Raw genomic sequence first — 15,739 nt, forward strand, 5'->3', positions numbered from 1 at the left:
ACCTGCTATCTTTAAGCTGTATTCTTTGGTAGTTTTAGGCTGAAGAAATTCCTGGGTCAGTTTATATAGCTGATAGATTTTATACATTAGTATAAATGGTAACAACTTATTTTTCCTAGAAAGGCTAAGCATAGAGGTGCTAAAAATAAGTGATACTGAAAATCTGAATTGATCGTACCACTGAGTAAGGTGGTGTCTTCTGAGAGAGTAATATGTGGATTGCAAAGGTGAGCTGTCAGGTGCTTTATATGATGAACCTAATACTTCATTTGTAGAAAATCGAAATGTGTGATGTCACTAGTCTCTTCAGTTTTCTCCACCTTTTTTGTTTCTTATAGAAAGAACTTAGAATATCATGTTTACTAATACGCTAAGCCATGAAGTTGAATGCCCTTACTTACTATTTCATTATTTAACTGGCATACTGTGCCAAAATTCCTGTCTGTTGTACAGAAGAAATGCATCAAAACAAAACACTGAAAAAACAAAAGTCCCTCTTATTTGCAGGTTCTTGACCCATACCAGGAGCAAAATGAAGAAAGTGCTGTTGTTGTGATGGAAGAATCGAAAAAAAAGATCAAATCTGCCCAGGACATGGTAATTGATGTGCCATTGCCAGTGACAAATACTGTCCAGACCTTCACTGTTTAAATATCATGTTTTTCCTGATCTGTGGTAATAGACATAATTGTATTTCTCTGTCTTGAGTAAAATGGCTATTAAGATTTATTTTAAAAGTGCAACACACAAATGGCTTGTTGGAAGTGCATGTTTATTAGTCTTCTGGCCTTGAAGGAAAATGCTGTTGTAGGTATGGCTGTTTGAATAGAAGACTTCCTGAGAGCAAGTGACTGCATCCTGAAAGTAGCATAGACCTCCCTCCTTTGCAGGCACAGACCGAATCACTGCTGTGATGCACAGCCATCTGAATTCAGGGTTTAAGAACTGCAGAGATTCTAGTCACAAAGCATTACAAGCATTAGCAGAAAGGAGAGGCAGATTGGGGCTGTTACTTCAGACGTTCCTTGCAAACTTCTTTTTGATGCTCATTTAATATGACAGAGAAGTCTGTATTATGTTCTGCTTTTGGCTTTTGTGAAGATCTGGTATCTCATTATCTGAGGTGTCTTTACTTGAATCTGAGGGCTGGAAGCAAGGTAGGGGGGTGAGGGGAGGCTTGAGTTTTTATTTCTGAACACCTGAGAATTGAGTAGGGCTTGAAGAACAGTGGAGTCAGGAGATGAACTTTTGTTCCTCAGGACGAGGAAGGAAGTGAGGACTCCTCAGATGAAGGTGACACTGAAGAAGAGAATGACAGTGGAGAGGAGGAAAAGAATGAAGAAGTTGATGATGATTTTCGCAGTCAGCTGATGAATGTTCTCCAAGCAGGGAATGCATTGGTACGTTTTCACTGCCTACCTTGATACAGATACCAGGAGGTTTGGGGTGGTGAAAGATTAGCTAATGCACACATCCTGTCTGAGCCCATGCAGTGATAACCCTGGCCGTCATCTTTGTATGGCATTTGAAGCAAGAGGTCAGGATCTTCAAAGCAAGCTGTGGGAATGAGTCACTTGTTCTTTTATTTATTGTTAGTGTGTCTTGAGTGCTTTAGCTTGTCCAGTCTAGCCTGATGTAGCTTGTATTCCTGCCTGTAATAAATGAGATTGATGTGAACTAAAGCACTGAGATACTATTACATGGTGCCTGTATTGGCTGGCCTGTGCGGAGGAGTGTGATCTCTGTAGGCCACTCTGGAGACTTCTTGTAGCAGCGTTGGAGTGTGGTTTAATGATTCCTATAAAAGCTACAGACATAACAACATATTAACCTCTTTACTGAAGGAGCAGCAACCCAGAGGGAGTCAGTGTCAAAACCTCAGCCTCTTCCCTCTCCTGATCCTCTTACTCTACATGTTAGTACTGTGCAGCCTGGATTACCTGATAGAAAATATAACCTAGATTTCTCATGGGTCTGAGCATCTGTTTTCCCTCCCCATGTTGTTATTCTGGGTCTAGAGGTAGCTGCATCCCTACTGGGAGTCTGGTCTTGGTTATGGTTTTCTCTGCCCTGTCTTTTTGAAGTACATGAGATGACATGTTGTTTTTGAATTCTAAAAACAAAAGGGAGGAGATGACAGTGATGAAGAGCTGGATGATGAGGCTATGATGGCTCTTGACAAGAACATCTCAGCCCTTTTTGCAGAGCAGCAGAAACGGATCCAGGCGAAGAAGGATGAGAAAGACAAGATACGGAAAGAGACAATCCTACGGAGAGATTTCAAGATTAAGGTGGGAGATAAGTGTTTGGTGTGAAGACCTCTGGCTTACTAGCACATTAGTTGTAACCTACTGCATAGCATGAACTACTTAACACTGACGAGTTTGGACATTCATGTATGTCATAAGATCGTGGAGGTTGGGTCTGGGTTGTTTTGGCTTTGTACAGCACCTGGCACAGCAATATCGTGGTCAGTGCCTGGGGCTTCACGGGCCTACTTCAAAAAAAGACTGTGCTTTCAGCAAGTGAACTGTGGTTTCCATTTGCTGATCTGAAATGCTTCAATTTATTAGATACTTCCCCACACCTACCCAAAGGTAGGTGTCTGTCAGTTTTGGTAAACTGGACAAGTTTGATCTCCCCTAATGTGTCATGCATAAAATCTCTCTGGTAATTTTGCAGTGTAAGTTTGGGGGGGTTTTGGCTTGTTATGCTAGTAAAATCAGGAGGATTATGATTAACACCCTGTCCTGGTTTGAGGTGTAACAGAACCAATTTTCTTTTCAGTAATTTTACTTTTGAGTAAAATCGCGACCCACACTCTGGTTATCTGTGACTGCAATACTGACTTCAGGCCACCTGGTGTCAGCGTGGACTGTCTGGGATATTCGGGCATCCAGGGACAGCTCCAGCCACTCGTGTATGGAGATGTCTGTTGTGAGGTTAGCCAAGATGAAGGCTCAACGGTGTAGTGAGCCATTGGCTTTACTGCATTTTCATTCTGATACTGTGCTCTGAGAGGCTGATTTTATGCTAATGCACTGTCTGGAAGTCGAAGGGGGCTTGCAGGGGTGAGAGCTATCAGTGATGCTAACGGAGATCTGTGCCTAGTGATAGTGACTGCAGGTCTGGCCAGGTAGCAGTGAGTCTCATACCTGCTGTTTCTAAATAGTGTCACTGCACAAAATAGGCTGAAGTCAACAGATAGCCTTTAATCTGCAGTTTTGAATTTTTAATTTTCTGTTTCTCGTGCCCTAGCAGTACAAATGATAGCAGAAGGTGTACAGATCTCAGCTTCAAATAGTTTTCTTCAGCCCCCTCCAGCTGCTATGTAGCCCACTCCAGCCTGAAGGAGCTGCTCTGGGTAGATCCATCATGTTTCCCTGACTGTATTAGTTCTCACATCAGTACTTGTTTGTTTGCAGGTGCTGGATCTGATTGAAGCATTCCTGACTAAACAATCAGAGAACCCATTGGTGTTTGACATCATTGAGCCCCTGCTTCATGTGATTGAACAATGCATGAGCTCAGACTCTGATAAGCAGGAGATTGACTTCCTCCAGAAAACGGCCAATATCTTCAGGTAAGTGTCCTTAGTCCTCCAGTAATAGGCAATGGCTTTTGATAGACATCAGTGGTGCTGGTTGAATCCCAGAAGTTGGTCTTTCTAGGTCCAAAGAGAGTTGCTGTGCTTATGGATTGTGTAGAATTAGATTACCAGCACCACACACGAACACAATGCTTAGTCATAAGCTGCAGGAAAAACATCAGGATCTGGGTTTTCTAGTCTAAGGAACTTCATGTGTCAAACCTGTTTGCAGGTGAAAACCTTAGGAATGAACTTTGGTATTGCAGGCATGGTGCCATGTCACTGAATATCTCCACAGGCCTCTGACCTCTGAGTCAGGCCATGCAACAGCTCCTTAGGCTTACAGCGTTGCTGCCATGGCTGGAATGAAACTCCCAACACGTTATTATTGAGACAGGCAGAGTGCAAATTCTCTCTGTTCATGGCCAGAAGTGAGGCATCATACAAGCTAGACACAGACATAGTGCATGATGTGTGACATGGTGTGTCTTCTGTACACCACTCCCTGACATCCTCAGCACTGCTCTAAAGCATTTTCAGCACTGCTCTCTACCCCCTGTTGAGAAACAGTTTGCAGAAACAGGGTTTGAGGCAGCCAGTCCCCTTTGTGGGAGCTCTGGAGGAATGCTGGCTGATGCCTAAATAGGTGCTTGAAGGTGAAAAGCAGTAAGTTTCCTCATCTGTCTTGCCACAGCAGTGAATTCCTCTTTTGCTGCCCAGAGCTAGCACCATTTTTGTTCATGTGTCGCCCTGAGCCCAGTGATAAGGATTCATAACCACCTGTCTCCCAGAGCTCTTTCTGTAGGTAATGGCTTTGGGTTTGTTTCTAATGCTTTTCCAGGAACTCATTGTGCCGAACTAAGCAGTACTGCAAGAGAGTGGATGCCCTGCAAGAAGATTTGCATGCCTTTGTGGAGAGGCTTGTGAAGAAGGCCTGCAAGCACACTGACTCTTCAGTGGCTCTCTATTATTTCAGGTGAGTGTTAAAAAGGAGCGTCTCTACTCGGCGCTGTGGGCTGGTCTGTAAGCAGATGTAATACTGCATGTTAAAACAGAGAAGTGAGAGATTGGATGAAGGCTAGGTGCCAGCATCTGTGTCATAACATGAGGACTAGTCGGTCATCCTGGCAGTATGGAGCACTTTCAAACAGATGTCCGTTTTTTGGTGATCATTTTCTATGGGCTCTGTGATACAGAAATGATCTGGTACAGCTTTGCGGATAGTGATGGGAAGTGCTTCCTTGAGGCTTCATCGGGGAGTAATGAATTGTGTGTGATTCAGGGCAGGCATGAGTGTAACTTACAGTCAATCTGCAATGATTGCTCATTACAGTCAAACTGCAATGATACAGTGGTTTTACTGTCTCCGTGATAGCATAATGAGGACAATAATGATAATGAGTCGTGATTGTACATACCAATAATTACTTTGCTGCTGAATACAGGTGAATTAAGATAAGCTGTATGCGTATTTGTTAGGAAACATGGGCAATCTTGCTGTTTCCTGGTTTAAATGGGAGTGACGCTTACCAGTAGGCCCTCTTGGGACTTGCAGGCAGTTTCAGGAGGACTTTCATACTCTGTCTGGGATTTCTCAACACAACTGTGTGTGCAGTGGGTAGCACATTGCATGGTCAACTCAGCCTGGCTTGTGGCTGTGAAGGAACCACGGTACTTCCTGACAACAAGGGGCTGGCTGTGTGTGCTGCATGGCTCCCTGACAGCTTCCTGGCAGTGGCAGTCCTGAGTGGAGCCATGCCCAGTTAATACAACATTTCTCAAAAGCAGCAGACTGTCTGCACGCTCTCTCAGTTGATATGCCCGAGTTCTTCAGGCACACAGCAGCCTGGGCTGAGAGGGCTGCACTGCAGCGCTGGCTGAGCTGGGCAGGCTCGGAAATTCTGGGCAAATGCAGAAGTCCTCAAGCAGTGCTAGTCAAAAGCGTGAGCTTTAGGAAATCAGGCTGATAGTGGGGATGCCTGACTGCAGTGATAGATAATGAAATGATGCGGCGTTCTTAGATTTATTTTTCTTTAGGTCTGGCAAGAGTGGGTTAGACTGAGAGAAGGGGCTCTCTTGGACTCTTTAACCTCCCTTGGTACAGAATAAGCTGCCTGCATCATTTGGCCTCTGCCCTCAGGTAGTTTTGCAGTAGCGCCGTGATGCTGTGGTAACTGCTACGTTCTCCCCTTTTCCTTTTCTTTTTTAGTGCCTCATTATACCTGCTCAAAGTGTTGAGAGGAAACACATCTGATAAGTCATCAACAACTCCCGCCCCTCTGCCAGAGAAACAGAGCAACACCGTCCCGCAGGCTTGTCAGGTAAGACAGCAAGCTTCTCTTGAGGCAGTGATTTTTGCCAGTAATGTTGCATTACCCCATTTCTGTGAGTGGGCCTTGTTTATTCAGTCTCACTATTCCTTCTGCCTCCAGATACGTGGGTTACAAATTTCAAAACTGTCACCAGACCACATACTCTGATGTTCACAGAAAAAAAACCCTGTTGCATTCCCTTTCCCCTTCTGGCCCTCACCCTCCTGCCTCTTCAGTGCCTGCTTGCCCATAGCCACCAGGGGCTGCTGATGTACCGTGGATCCAAGTTAATTGCTGAAGAAGCCTGATGTGTATTTATGCTGCTTTTCTGGCTGATTGGCTGTTCTTTTCTGTTAACCTCTTGGCAGTCAGTCTGAGTTCTTTTCAGGGAGGGTGCTGAGGAGCAGGGAGGCACAGGACAGTGGTGGATGAGAGTGAACTCCTATCTCTGAGGTTTGGCCTGAGTTATCTCAGAGAGAAGAGAGTGTGGAGCAGCCCTGATTGTGGTGGTAGTTGTCTGCAGAGAGTCTTCATCTGGTTGCGTTATGGGTGTCTATTACTTGGGGAGCCTTACTGTCTGGTCCCCTTTCACCTACTGTCTCTGCTGAATTTCACAGGTCTCTGAACTTGGTGATCCTATATATTGGGCAGCCCAGTCCAGTCACCTCCACTAGAGGCCTAGCAAGTAATGTTTCACCAGCTAGCCTCTGAACCGCTCAAATTGTGTGCAGGAATTAGTGCCTTAATCCTGTTGACATTTTGCGTGGGAGGAAAATAAACAGGGTTACCTCATGACAAGGGAGGGCTTGGAAGTTACAAACACTGAGATATTATTAGCGGCTGAAAAGATAGCCAATGTTTCTAAGGCTTAGTGAGAGACTGAGAGTGTTAATCCAAGCAGCTCTTGTTCTGTGCTAGGCTTTTCTGGAAAGAAAAACAAAGTGGGAGATTGGTGGGGAATATAAACAACATACTTAACGTTGAGGCTAGAGTGGGACATGCTTCACAGCATCCTTGTGTAGATTCACAGGGAAGGCACTGTTCCTGCAGGAACAGAGCTGTGGTCATGACCAGCCAAGGACACAATCAGTAACTCAAGTGAGTTACCGGTTTGAGGGAAGTGACACAGTTCAGATTGTGTGGTGCTGATGCTGTGTTGAGGCTGGGAAGGTTTTGTAGTGGGAAACCAGAGACACAGGTGTGGGGTGTTTCCAGTGAGCAGTGCTTTGTGAGCATATATGGGGCTTTTCAGTAAGCAGAAAAGTGGAATTAGAGCAGACCCTATGATGTAGTGGCCAAATTTATGGAAAAGCCTGTTACTATAAAAGAAATTTTTTACAGTAAACATCTGCATGGGAGGAGGAATCAATTTTTTTTCCCTGCAGATGTGTATGTCAAATAAGTGCTATGTATAGACACTTGGCTACGAAACAGGTCATATATTTCAAGAGCCATCTCCCCTGTTCCACTCTAGGCTGCATTCAGCTGCAGTAGCACTGGAGTTTGATGTGAGAAGGGAACACATGAACATGGCTTTAACTTGCTATGAGGCCATGGAAAAATTGCTTGGGCAGAGATTTGCAAAAGGCCCACCCACTATTGTGAAGATCACTTCTTTGAGCCCCTGGGCCTTAAGTTTTTCTTTCTTCCTAGAGTGCTGTGCTTCCCTGGCAATAGGAGAACAGTCGGGAATGTTGGGATGCGATGCTCCACACTTAGCTCTTCATTCACCTCTGTGTTGTTAGTTTAGATCCATATGGCCGGTTGCTGCATGTCTGGGTTTCTTATTCCCCGCCAGAGGGGGATATTAGAACGTTTATACGGTTCTGGGATTGCTGGATCCCTGATCAGAGCTAGGGCTTGTCTGCTGATTACTCGGACATAGCTGCTAAGTGTATATAGATCTGGATATCTACATACACTAATATTTACAGATTCAGATAGCTCTACAGCTGAGAACACGATGTGCACAGCACAGCTGCTGCAGGATGGTCTTTGAGCGCTCTGTGAACCTGATATGTGTTAGATATGCCCACCACAAACCTAGAAGCAGAGCCTCCACACTACATCACACTACATGTAGTGTATGTAGTCTTACTAGAAAGCTGTGCTGCCCTTCACTAATGTGGTCATACGGCTGTTGGTATTTGAGAGAGCATGTTTGGGGCCCACTTTGTTGTATCTTCATGGTTCTGTGTTGTATCTCATAGGCCTGTATCATATCAAGTACCCAAGAATATCTAGTTGTTGGAAAAATCCATGTGCATTGGTAGAAATGAATTACTTCATTTCTGGTGATTCACCCTTGCATTTCACAGGAAACTTTTTTGTTCTGCTTTTTCCCTATAGCTTTTGAGCACAGGTTGTTTGGATATGGAGAGGGTGACTGTAATATATCGGCAAGCACTGACACAACTCTTGACTCAACGGAAGAGTGCCCTTACAAGCTCCATGTTCCATGATCTCTTCAGACGCTTCCCGGTAAGTGTTGCTGGTTGTGTGGTATGTTGTCTTCCGGTGCTTACAAAGTATGGTTGTAATTCTAGGGGAAGTAGGGAGAGAAATTTCTCCGCTTTATTGCAGGCTTTTAAAACCGCAGTAAGGTTTCCTAGGATCTTCTCCCGCTCAGACTCTTAATACTGCGTGTTTTGATAGCAGCACTGCAGAAGGCCAGGATCTCATGTGTGGTTTGGATTGGGGTACTTACTGCATGGAGAACATCAATGAACACAAGGCTGCTCTTCAAAGCATAGCCTAAGAAGCTCTAGTTTTTAACCAGTATTCAAGACAACATGGATTAGCAAGGTTTGCACAAAGGCAGAGGGGGCAGCTTGTTTAAACAGCTAATATAGCTCCTGTCCAGCTTTGCTGTGATTGCATGCTCAGTTTATCACTTTTCTTCCAAGAAGACTGTAGAGCAATGAGTCTAACTGGAATCTAATCTGCAAGCTGGATGTTCAGACGGTGTCAGTGTCTGAAATGTTTGAGGTATTTCCTGCAAACTTGACCTATGCCTGGAGCTGGTCTCCACTATGAGGACAGCCAGTTTTTAAGAAACAGGCCTTGAGTCTGAATGTTATACAGTTCTTCAAGGATTTTTAGGTCAGAGTGAGGTAGAGACAGTTGCCAGAAACCTTTTCTCAAGAGGTTCAACCTGACGGGATGGTGGGAGGAGACATAGGCTTGTGTAACTGGGGGAAGATGCTTTCAGACTCTGAGGGAATCTGTGCAGGAGAGAGTTCTTTTGCATACTGGGTTTCTTAGAACACCAGCCCGTGATGCCACGCATGTAAGTTTATGAAATAGGGGGAAGAGAAGAGTTGTGTCCACATGGACAGCAAGCTTAAGATCCCATCTGCAGTTTTCTAGAGCCGGTGGATTCCATGTGACTGTTCCTTGCAGTCTTTTAAAATCTCCAAGCTTATCCCTTTTATAAAAGAAAGGTAATGATATATACAGATACTGGCCTGTTTAAAGCTGGGCTTTGCCCATTTGCTAGAGCTGTCTGTTCTTTTAATAGTCTTCTTACTCCCAAAAAGAAGCCATTTTGGGTGGTGTGGTTGGAATAACCATTTGCACAATATGTCAGTGAACGGTGCAGCAAATTGCTGTCCATGCTTTGTTGGGGCCAGACCTTCCAGTGCCTGATAGACAGCGTTAGAGATATGCCAGTAAGGTACATGCAGTCCAGATACTTTCTCATTTCTTGCGCCTGGGTTCCTTGTGCCCCTCAATTTGGAAATATTTTGCCCATAAACATAGAAAGTGATGGATTGGGCCAGAACAGAGGCTCATCAAGCTTTGCTGACAGGTACCCCTCCTCTAGAAAGGTTGTTTTGATGAAGACTTGTTGCAAGGGAGGACTTTAAGGTAACCTGTCTCCAGAGAGGCTTTTACCCTGACACAGTTGTTCTGGCCCCTTTAGCATGTGGGTTCAGATCTTTCCCCAAGCTCTGACATTCTCCACTCTAACTCAGCATGTTCTCCTTTGCCTCTGGGACTCTTCCTCTGTGCGAAGTGAACTGCTTACGTAAAGTATCAGGCAGATGCAGACTTAAATAAAGAACAATGCAGAACACAGGAGGTGAAATCTTTGCCTGATTTTTCCAGTTTAAGAGTTTTGCTGCTGAGTTCCTTGTGATCAAGATTTCACTCAAGGCTGGTGTGAGCCAAGCTGTTAATTTTCAAATAAGCTGTTGCTGATCTCTGGGCATTTTTCTCTCTAGAGGCATTTTCTTCTCACTCAAGAAGCTGTGTAAAATATAGACTGTTTTGCTTGAAAAACAAACCTGTCTATCAGCCAACCGCTAATAAGAGACTGGGTCTTTCTTTGTTACAGATCATGTGTAAGCCATTAGTAGATACTCTTGTCAAGTCTATCACAGCAGGAGCCAGGCAACATCACCAGGTAAGAAGGAAAGCAAACAAACAAAGCTGTATTAAATAGTCAATTTTAGAAGTCACTTAATCACGGCAGCTCAGATGATGCTTATCGCTGCCTCTAGGGCTGTCCAATTTCGGGAAGTGGGCTTCGGGGAGGGGGGACAGCTGTTGCAAATACTGCTTGCCGCTTTAGGTATGTGACTGAAGTTGTGGAAGTAGCTTATATATTCGCCGTCGTGCGGGGTTCTTTGATAGTGTGTCCTTTAAGAACTGCCTGCAGCATGATTGTTGTAGGGGTTGCGTTCAGTTGCTCATTCCTTGATTAAGTACTTATTGGTAAGATGTTCCTCTGTATTAATGCAGCCTGTTATAATCCTTTCCTCCTAATGCTAAGTCAAGGTTAGCTTCTTGAGTCTGTTCCACGCCTTGCCAGCTGTCCTGCATTAGAAAACACGGGCTTTGTGCTTCTGTCTCGTTTAAAACCACCTGTACTATAGATCTGATTTTTGATGGTTGATTGCATGTGCCTGACCAACAGAAAATTAGTGGAGCCTTATCAATAAAACATTGCAGGGTGAGTGCACAGCTCACTGTTGCATGAGCAGGGAATGGGGCCTCTCAGCGTTTTAGTGGGGGTGCCTTACACGCAGTTAATAACCAAAACCCCTTTAGGCCAGTAGCACCGTGTCTCAAACTTTCCCACCCCCTAGCAGTAATGTGCGTCTGTCCCCTGCAGAAGTGCATCCTAGATTGACCTTTCTGTTTCATAAATAGCTGTTTTATTGTTTCTGATCATTGGAGGGAATGTGAAGGGCTAGGTATGTGTTCACAGTAAGGTTGCTTTACATTGTTAGTGTAAATTGCATTTCAGGCTCTTTTACCCAACAGGAATGGCTCTGATTTAAAGAAGAGCAAAAAAAGAGAGTGAATTAAGCTATTAGTAATTTCAGTGGATAGAAATAAGGATGCGTTACACAAATAACAAGCGAATTAATTGTAAGGCACGTACTTGATCCTATCCTCAAGAGACCAGAACAGCATCCCAAGCAGACAGCTTCATTTATGTGGCTATCTTTGCTTCCCCATAGGGAATAGCATTGTCCTTCTTTCAGGGCTTCCACACTTATCTGCTCAAGCTTTGTTTCCAGAGCCTGTTTATCTGTGGGTGGGAGGAGTAGGGGAGGATGTGTGGTGCACTGTGTGTGGGAGACTGGATAGAGAACACGGATATACTACTGTTTAAACAAAGGCAACATGGAGAGTAAGCTGTGCAGAGCCTGTGGAGCTTGGAGTTGCAGCTTTACATTTTTGTGCACACTGCTTCCTTTTCAGGAATTCTGGCTTCCTCTCATCAAATGTTCAATTTTACAGGTTTTCAATTAAATTTTCCCACTGATTCTCAATGCAAGTATGCTCTGGTGGTATCCCAGGGGGTAGGGGGCAAGCTAGATGTGTGTGTGGCAAAGTGATGTCATGGGTAAAGCAGGAGGATGACTTTTCGGGAGTCTGCAGCTCCTGCCAGCCTCTGGGGGAGCGAGGTAGAGGGGCTCAGCTGCCAACAGGGCTGTCCTAACTCAGAGTCCTGAGGACGCCAAAGGTCTCCTGATACTCTTGACTTTGGCCAGCCCCAATGGTCGAGAGGTAAGTGGGTTAGTCACCCATTTTCAGCCCCTGAACATTGGCCTTTAGTTGTCTCTGGGACTAAGCTACTTTAACATGAGGCTTAATTTCCCTTCTAACACTCCTATTATTAATGCTCATCGTTCTGGCTATGCCTGCTGCATCTGTATGAACAGCTAATCCCACTGTGATTTTGACTTCTTGGCTCTGCAGATCCCTTTGGCAGGGAGTCCTCGGGGCCGTGCTGGGTGGGGAGAGCCGTGCTCTGTGCAGGAAGGTGGGGGCTCACAGCTCTGGCCAGGGGTTGTCCGGGGGCTCTGGCCCAGCAGGGCTGCTGGCCGCTCTCCCAGCTGGCTTGGGGAGGCCCTTCCCAAGGGGGTAGGAAAAGTGGATGCGCCTTCAGGTTGGGCTTTTAGGTAGTTTTGAACAAAAGGAAAAGCGGTTCATGAGGAGGATGTAGGGGGAAGAGTTCCTTCCTCCTCACCCCAAGTACCTGGGCATTTGTGAGAGCAGCATTGGAGGTAAGGGGTCTGTTCCATCTCTCCTCTCGGCAAGACTGGTCCCCGAGTTTTTTAAGGCAAGGTCTTGCAGCCACTGGCGTACGTGTCCAGCTCTTGTTTCAGGGGTCTCTGCTCTTGCTGGGGCCTCTAGGGTAAAGTCAGACTTGATCACTAAGTGATCACCCCGGACTAGCCCAGTTGAGGGGATTTGCAGCGCTTTTCCTGTGTGCTCCGTACACCACACTGTGTACAGCGAGGCCCGGACCTCCCTGGGCTCTTGTCAAGAAACAACAAACTCCAAATTGTATGTGAAATGTTGTTCCTGTGCTTTCTGTTGTGGGCTGCTGCAGGTCTGCTGAACTCAATTTCTGGGCAGTTGTAAGTGAGAGAGGATCCTCTAGGAAATGCAGGGGCCGTTCAAATGCTGCTCAGCTGGCGTTGGCTTGGAGAGGAGCAGTCTGGCCTCTCCAGCCCCAGCCATTTGTCCTGACCCCAGGGACCTCGCTGTCTGCCTGGTGCCCAAGTGTTCATGCTGTTACATCACAAAATAGACATGAGGATGATTTGGCTGAAAACTTACCTTCTCCTTGCACATGTATCTCCCCCCCCCCCCCCCCTTTGCTATATTAAAATTAACTTTGATCAATTGTGTTGCTCAGAGCACAGGGATAATCCGTTGAGGGGAAGGAGTGGCTGGGTGAAAGCTGCGATTTATTTCATCAAACTGCAGTGCTGGTTAACATGAAATTACGGCTCCTGTGAAGTGAGTACAAGAATATTGGAAAGCAGAGTTTGTCTGTGTGGACTGTCGGCTGTAGCTAGTGACTCGGGCAACTGGTTCTTGCATTGCTGCAGCCTTTCTGTGCATCCTGTCTCCCTCAGTTGCTCATGTCTAAAACCCTCATCGAACATTGAACGCTCAGCAGCAGTGTTGTGTCTGTAAAGACAAAGGTGTTTGTAGCTATGGATGGGTATTACATGCCTTTCTGGGGGATGCATTTCTTTGGCCTGTGTGATTGCTCTGGAGAAGGGTCTTCTGGAGATATCCAAAGGTGGGTGTATCAGAGGGTGCATCTTGATGCAAAGCTTAGCGGGAAAAAAAGGAAGCTTTAGAACAAGAACTGTAGATAGTGTGACTGACATCAGGTCAGCCCTTTTCCTCTGACAACTCTTCCTATGTGCCTAAAGCAGCAGTAAGTTTGTTCACCTCCATACTGAATTAATTTGTGAGATAAAAGGAATAGCACTTTGGGGGGTTAGAGCTCTTAAGGCAGTTTTAAACCTGGCTCACAGTGGTTGGGTTAGTAGGTTTTCTGAGCAGTAAGCTCAACCTGTATAAGAAGTTATAAAATGGAAAGGTGAATTTGCAGTGGACTTATTGAGACTGAACTTGAAACTGAAGCTTGTACGTGTGGACAAGTTCTTTTCCTCTGATGTTACTCGTGGAGCACGGATGCCTGCAGGAGACAGTAATACAGCAGTTTCCCTGGAAAAGGAAAGAGCTGGAAATATTGGTGTCATTTGTGAGTGGGGGAAGGCAAGACCATGGAGAGAGGGTTGTCATCCCACCCTGAATTTGCTTAGTACCCGTTTAAACCTATACATCAGAAAGATAGAAGATAAAGATCTGTGTGACAGTGGATCTGCAAAAATCACCTAATTTCTGGCAGTTCATGCATCTGAGCTGGACTTCTTGACTTCTGTGAGACCACACTGACTGCAGGACACTACGAATCATATTCTGCCAGTTCAAATGGTGCTTTGAATGCTTAGTGTTACCTGTTGGCTGGCTTATGTTTCCAATTTTGCATTTCTTGAAATGTGGAGCTAAAGAAGGAAGACTGCTGTCCCAAAGGTGCCTGTGTGCAAGTTAAAATGCTTCAGGCTTTTAAAAAATGAACACACTAATGTTTAGTTGTCTTTCATTTCTTGTACAGAGAAATCTGGTGGGTTTTGCTGTGGGTTTTTTGTGTTTTTTTTTTTCTACTACAGTAGCAGTTGGGATCTTTTTCCTAAACTCTTCTTGATCCTTGCTTTCCCATATGTATAAGTTAAACCAACATACACCTTAAAGCTTCACTGTTTTCTCAGAATATGCCCTGCCTCATGCCTGGGATGTGTTCTAGCACTGTTGTCTGCTGTAGAAAGAAGTGGATAGAAATTGTATGAGATTACTATATTGTAAGCAGCTGCTATGAAGCTTTTCAAGAGGACCTGTAGTGTGTGAGACGTGCTACAACTTAAAGTAAAGAAGAAAGAAGGTGGTAAAGAATGAAATTTTTTGGGTCGTCTAATCCAGCTTGTTGGATGCAGTTTTGAGGACTGAGGTCCTAAAGATCAGTCACACTAACTATGACCTTGTGCTTGCGGTAATGGCCAGCAGAAATGTCTTCAGCAGTAGGAAAACGGGACTGGTGCATACCTCACAATCTTTTTGTACATATAGGCAGATTTTCCTGGTAAGAGAAATCTATCAAGTGCTTACACCTGAGTAAAGTGGAGCTAACATGCCGTACGTGCGTGCATTACTGCATACATAAATGTGCTCTGAGTAGCTTAGGTACAAATGACAGCTGGGGATATAGTCTCCAGTGATAAGACTGGTATGGGAAAGTGGCAAGTCATCAAAAATGGAGCTTGTGTTATACCCTTGAGTTGACCTACAGGTAATGAATTGCATTAAGCTTCTGGCACAGATGATCCCGTTGGCAGTGCAAAGCCTTGCAGTGAGCCAAGCAGAATGTGTGTGGTGCTGACAGGTGGGGGAGGCTTGTGCTGTTCTATTGACTAAGGATGTTGCTGTCAGTCCGATGTCTTCCACAAGCACTAAACACATTCTCTCAAATTCTGTTCAGAAAAAAAAATGTGTGTGAGCTTGTTCTCGCTTCCTCCTTTCTTAATACAATTCGATCTTACTACTGCAATTGTTTTCCAGGAGACCTTAACCTTCAAATTACTTCCTTGTGTCTTGTTTCAGTGGGTGCAGTACTGCTTTTTCAATACACACAAAAGGCTTGCTTTTTTGGCTTATGCTGGTGGAGCGTAAACCAGGGATCAAGATGTGTTTAATTTAATGATTGTTGCATGACTCAGCTGCATACCGGAACGCTCCTGAGCCTTAGGTGAGGAATGTCTTCCTGGTTTATTTTTAGCAGTATCAGTATAGCTACAGTAACATGCAGTTCTGTAACTGTGTGCGGTCTTGGGCTGTCCCTCTGATGCTGTTACAGCACAAACCCCTTGGTGGTGGTACATGGTTAATTGTGATGAGGTTCTCGCTGCAGTGCCCCCCCCCCTTCTCATACATGCTGGGGCTGCCAGCAGACTGGATGAGT

The 15,739-nt window shown here is 45.1% G+C and overlaps 1 protein-coding gene across 1 annotated transcript in view; it reads left to right on the forward strand.

The window, feature by feature from the left end:
• MYBBP1A (MYB binding protein 1a) overlaps positions 1-15,739 on the forward strand; it is a gene marked incomplete at its 5' end in the record, with an annotated part of 62,062 nt that overhangs the window by 13,634 nt on the left and 32,689 nt on the right. The window contains 8 exons of the mRNA XM_082492865.1: positions 508-597; positions 1,260-1,400; positions 2,127-2,291; positions 3,426-3,583; positions 4,431-4,565; positions 5,799-5,910; positions 8,251-8,382; positions 10,241-10,309. Coding sequence (XP_082348991.1) covers positions 508-597; positions 1,260-1,400; positions 2,127-2,291; positions 3,426-3,583; positions 4,431-4,565; positions 5,799-5,910; positions 8,251-8,382; positions 10,241-10,309 — 1,002 coding nt within the window. The remainder of the gene's footprint in view (positions 1-507; positions 598-1,259; positions 1,401-2,126; positions 2,292-3,425; positions 3,584-4,430; positions 4,566-5,798; positions 5,911-8,250; positions 8,383-10,240; positions 10,310-15,739) is intronic.

This window comes from Vanellus vanellus, assembly GCF_965231255.1.
Source record: "Vanellus vanellus genome assembly, chromosome: 19".
NCBI lineage: Eukaryota > Metazoa > Chordata > Aves > Charadriiformes > Charadriidae > Vanellus > Vanellus vanellus.